General features: G+C 45.0%; 1 protein-coding gene across 3 annotated transcripts; it reads right to left on the bottom strand.

Moving 5' to 3' along the window:
- Nucleotides 1–370: 370 nt before the first annotated feature.
- Nucleotides 371–3,605, bottom strand: LOC103650825 (probable protein S-acyltransferase 7). Of its 3 annotated transcripts, none has more exons than XM_035966352.1 (6): nt 3,285–3,584; nt 2,801–3,146; nt 2,516–2,698; nt 1,728–2,024; nt 1,243–1,476; nt 371–1,139 (listed from the first exon to the last, which is right to left on the bottom strand). In XM_035966352.1, the coding sequence occupies exons 2-6, from the start codon at nt 2,801–2,803 to the stop codon at nt 702–704; spliced, it is 1,155 nt and encodes a 384-aa protein (XP_035822245.1). In that variant the 5' UTR covers nt 2,804–3,146; nt 3,285–3,584; the 3' UTR covers nt 371–701. The 3 variants fall into 3 exon arrangements, with proteins under 3 accessions (XP_035822245.1, XP_008674633.1, XP_008674634.1); XM_008676411.4 differs by having other exon boundaries at nt 2,935–3,146; nt 3,285–3,419; XM_008676412.4 differs by lacking the exon at nt 2,801–3,146 and having other exon boundaries at nt 3,285–3,605.
- Between the last annotated feature and the right edge of the window lie 227 nt (nt 3,606–3,832).

Below are 3,832 nucleotides of genomic sequence, written 5' to 3'. Positions count from 1 at the left end.
CTACTTACCGGACTAATCACTAGACTAGCACGGACAATTGGCTGGGCCGGAAAAAAAGGGAATAGTGTGTTAGCTGTACAGAACACCATCTGTGGCAGCATTAGGCGAATCAAGGAATAAAGTGTGTTAGCAGTACAGAACAACACCGTCTGTGGTAGCATTTGGCGAATCATCCTTGCTCCTTTCTTGTCAGGGAAAATGCCTGTTCTCGTTGCTGTGAAAGATATTGCAGAAGTGTCAGTGTGGCACCCTGCTTCTACTCAAGATTACAGCGTATCAACTCAAGATAACTTAGCGATGAATCAGCACTTCCGAAAAAGCAATAAATTAATCTTGACATGGGCACCAAGACCGAGCAATGTTCAGTTACTGCAATGCAAAAGGTAGGGCATTATTCACAACCATTACCATCCAAATCCAAGCAGCTGGATCCTATTTTAGGCTTACTGTCCGATTATATACAGACAAAACATAACTTGCCAAACCGGGAGACGTCACAAACCAACTGGTTCAAATAATAGACACGAAAGACATCTCAAATTAAGAGAAAGAAGAAAAGAAAGTCCAGAAACAACCGCCATACAGGTCATGAGTCTAATAACATTAGTGACCTCAAATCTCAAACAAAACAACAGATTAGCAGCGAACTGGCACTAACAACCCAGAGCGTCTCACTACAGCCGCTTACACGGTCAATGCCATCATCGACCTGCTTCAACTCCCCAGCTTGAACGCCCAGCGTTCATCGCCGAGGAGCCTTCCTCTTCTAAGCCTCCTCCAACTGCAAGGGCGTCGCGGCTGAGATCTGGAGATGCGCTACGAAACCTGCCATCCTTGTCCTCCAGCAGGTTGCTCAGACCTGCTCCTAAATCACCAATCTCAGCTGCCATCCTAGGCTCATCCCAAGCCACTGGTTTTCTACCCATCTCGATGTCACCAACAGCTCTCCCCATGTTTGGACTCATGAAACCATTTGTTGGACGAGGCCTTAGACCATGCTCCTGTTGGACCCTACCACAGAAGTTGTTCTTGGAAGGAGGGATCGTGGTAAATAAGATCTGTTTGATGTTTACCATGATTCCCCTGTTGTATGGGTTGGCTCGTTGATCATAGCGATACCTGAAGTTCTCATATGTTGTCTACAAGGCCGAGGTAGGGCAACTGATTAGCAATTGGCGCAGCATACTTCATCAGTCAAGGATATGAATACATCCTTCTTGGGAGTTGGGAACAGTTTTTTACCTGATTTGTGCTCATGAGATACAAATGGAACACAGAGAGGCCACCAACAAACCAAACCGCAATGAATGTGTAGATGATTAAAGCAACAGATGCAGGGGTCTTTGTCATTGCCTTCCAAATTGTTATCTGTTCTGCATTTCTGATCTTAACAACGAACACCCAGCAGAACCCAAAGACGTACAGGCAGAGCAGAGTTGTTGAGAATACAAACATGTAGAAGAACCTGTAATTCCTCTGCAGAAACAGAAGAAATCTCCTAAGTCAGTCTTTGACAATCCATCAAATTTAAGCAGGAATCTAGCCATTCTAAAAGGCAAAGATGTTCTACATTTTAGTAATGTGGGGGGACCAAGCAAATACAATTGTGGTATTTAATGAAGAGACAACAGGGGGCTGTGAGATTTAACATAAAGTGTTGGCGAAATATTGTATATCAACAGCAATACAGGCTTTCTGAGTCACAAGTGCTTAGTTAATAAACTTACAAGCCCTATGCATTGTCCAACCCATGGGCAGTGATGGTCAAAACGCTCCACGCAGTTGTTGCAGATAGAGCAATGGGAGCAACGAGGAGGCCTGTACAACATGCAAGTGTCACAGTATTTTATCTTCACAGTAATTCCATTGACAACAACATCTTTCACTCGGGGCAAACGCACAGGTGGAGTCTGGTTAGCCCCAACCTCTGCATTGTCATCAAACCCTTCAGGTTCTGGAGGATGTGCATTGCGAGGTATGATCCCCGGATCTCTCCCAGAAGTTAGAAGCAGAAGACTCAGATCCTGAAAGGTGGCATAATGCGTAAACAAGTTAGATGGGATGATCATTCTCTGTTTTCTTCTCTTTACCAGCACGACCATGACTGAAGATAATTTGTGTACGTATCAGGACCTAAGTCACATTATATAATAAGGGATCACTTTGCCATTTAACACATGACACATGATAAAAGCAGAATATCAGTCTCATACGGTTAGGAGCAATTAATAACATTTCTTAAGCAGTGTATCATCTAGGGAGTCACTTGTTCAGTTGGCATGTAACGTATTGGAATTTGGAAGACAGATGTGAAACTCTAAACATGTATTTGATTGTAATAAAACTGAACAGCGAGATCATGCCAGCCATAACCAGTATAGATTCACAATACACGCAACGTTTGAAAAACTGAAGCTCATATTGTTCCAATAACTGCATATGTATTAAGTAGCGATACCTGTAGGCTAAGGAAATAAATGTGTGGTGATTTGAAAAGGCTAAGAACGATACTCACATATGCTGTGAATAGAACTGCTGCAATCATAACCGGTAATCCCAGACCATAAGAGAATTTATCCATCAATTCCTTCGCAACTAATGGACAGAAGATTGATACTGGCGCAACAATAAGGAACATGGTGACAAACAAGGATCTTGCATCAGGACCAAATATGAATCTCCCCTTCAGTAAAAACACCTAGAAAAGACGGAAGCTATCGTCAACCACACTTTTAGTTCAATCGATAGAAACAGCTTGAAAATACCGTAGAAAACATTTCTTGTCAAGCTATGTGGGTACCATTGTCAGCTTTGTCTTAGCGCAACTCACTCAAGAAAGCAGAGGATGAAATTATTCTGATATGTAATAGACACTCAATCGAAGTATAATTAATGCATTAGTCCAGTCCTAAAACTTAAGAGTCTTGTCCTTACTCCTGAGCAAGGCCAGCCGAGGCACTTAATCCGTCCAGCCGTCCTACAACCTACATTCCCAGAATCCCAGTACAAAATCATAAAATAAACGGGGGGAAATCGAGTCATCAAAAAAAATTTAGCCAACAGTGACCAAACAAATTTGCCAAGCTCAGCAACAGCAAGGGAATCCCAACATCTGGCTACGACACGAGTCAATCTAGTGCCAGTCCCTAGAAAGAAAGAAAGGAACAGTTAATTTAAGTCGCGACCTCAAGGCCGCACAGATCCACGCCACACCAGCAACAAAGGAACTTGGGGAGGAAGAAAAGTGCAGAGGGGAAGAGAGAGAAGAGGGGCATTCCGCTCACATTGTTCCCCTTCCAGGCCTTGTATACCAGCGGCACCTCCCCGCCAGAGCCGGTCCCGACGCCAGCGCTGGCGCTCGCTTCGTTCATCGCCGCCGCCCGCTCAGCCGCGGATAGCCGTCGAGATCACGGTCCACATCACTACATAGCCAGCGGCACAGCAACCTCTCGGAATCACCACGCGGCGGGTGGTGTGAGACTGTGAGCTCGCAATGCCGTCCCCCCACCCCACCGCTGCGCCGCCGCTGATGTCGCGGGAGAGAGAGAAGAGAGATGGGAGATGAGACCGAATGGAGGGACTTTGCTGGGGACGAGAAATTTGCCATTATGAAACGGCACGTGTGCGCTTCGACCAAATGGAGGCTAAGAAAAGAAATTCGTTATTATAAAAAGGCTGGACAAATATCACACTCTGAAATAGACATGAATACTCCATTACAAGGTTCGAACCAGGATTATTTTCTAATCGTGATCATTAGTGTCGTTGATACCGACGTCCGTCTCCATGGCCGTGAGATCTCCATCGCCGTCGAGTTCTCCCTTCCTCTCAC

Source organism: Zea mays, chromosome 3 (genome assembly GCF_902167145.1).
Source record: "Zea mays cultivar B73 chromosome 3, Zm-B73-REFERENCE-NAM-5.0, whole genome shotgun sequence".
Lineage (NCBI taxonomy): Eukaryota > Viridiplantae > Streptophyta > Magnoliopsida > Poales > Poaceae > Zea > Zea mays.
This window is presented reverse-complemented; position numbering and strand designations above follow the sequence as displayed.

Bases quoted from the DNA above. Each gene is read 5' to 3' on its own strand.
- LOC103650825 (XM_008676411.4), bottom strand. From the start codon at position 3,042: ATGACTCGATTTCCCCCCGTTTATTTTATGATTTTGTACTGGGATTCT. The intron at 2,699-2,934 runs GTAAGGACAAGA...CGTCTTTTCTAG, and splicing joins TCGGCTGGCCTTGCTCAGGA to GTGTTTTTACTGAAGGGGAG. The intron at 1,477-1,727 runs GTAAGTTTATTA...CTGTTTCTGCAG, and splicing joins TTGGACAATGCATAGGGCTT to AGGAATTACAGGTTCTTCTA.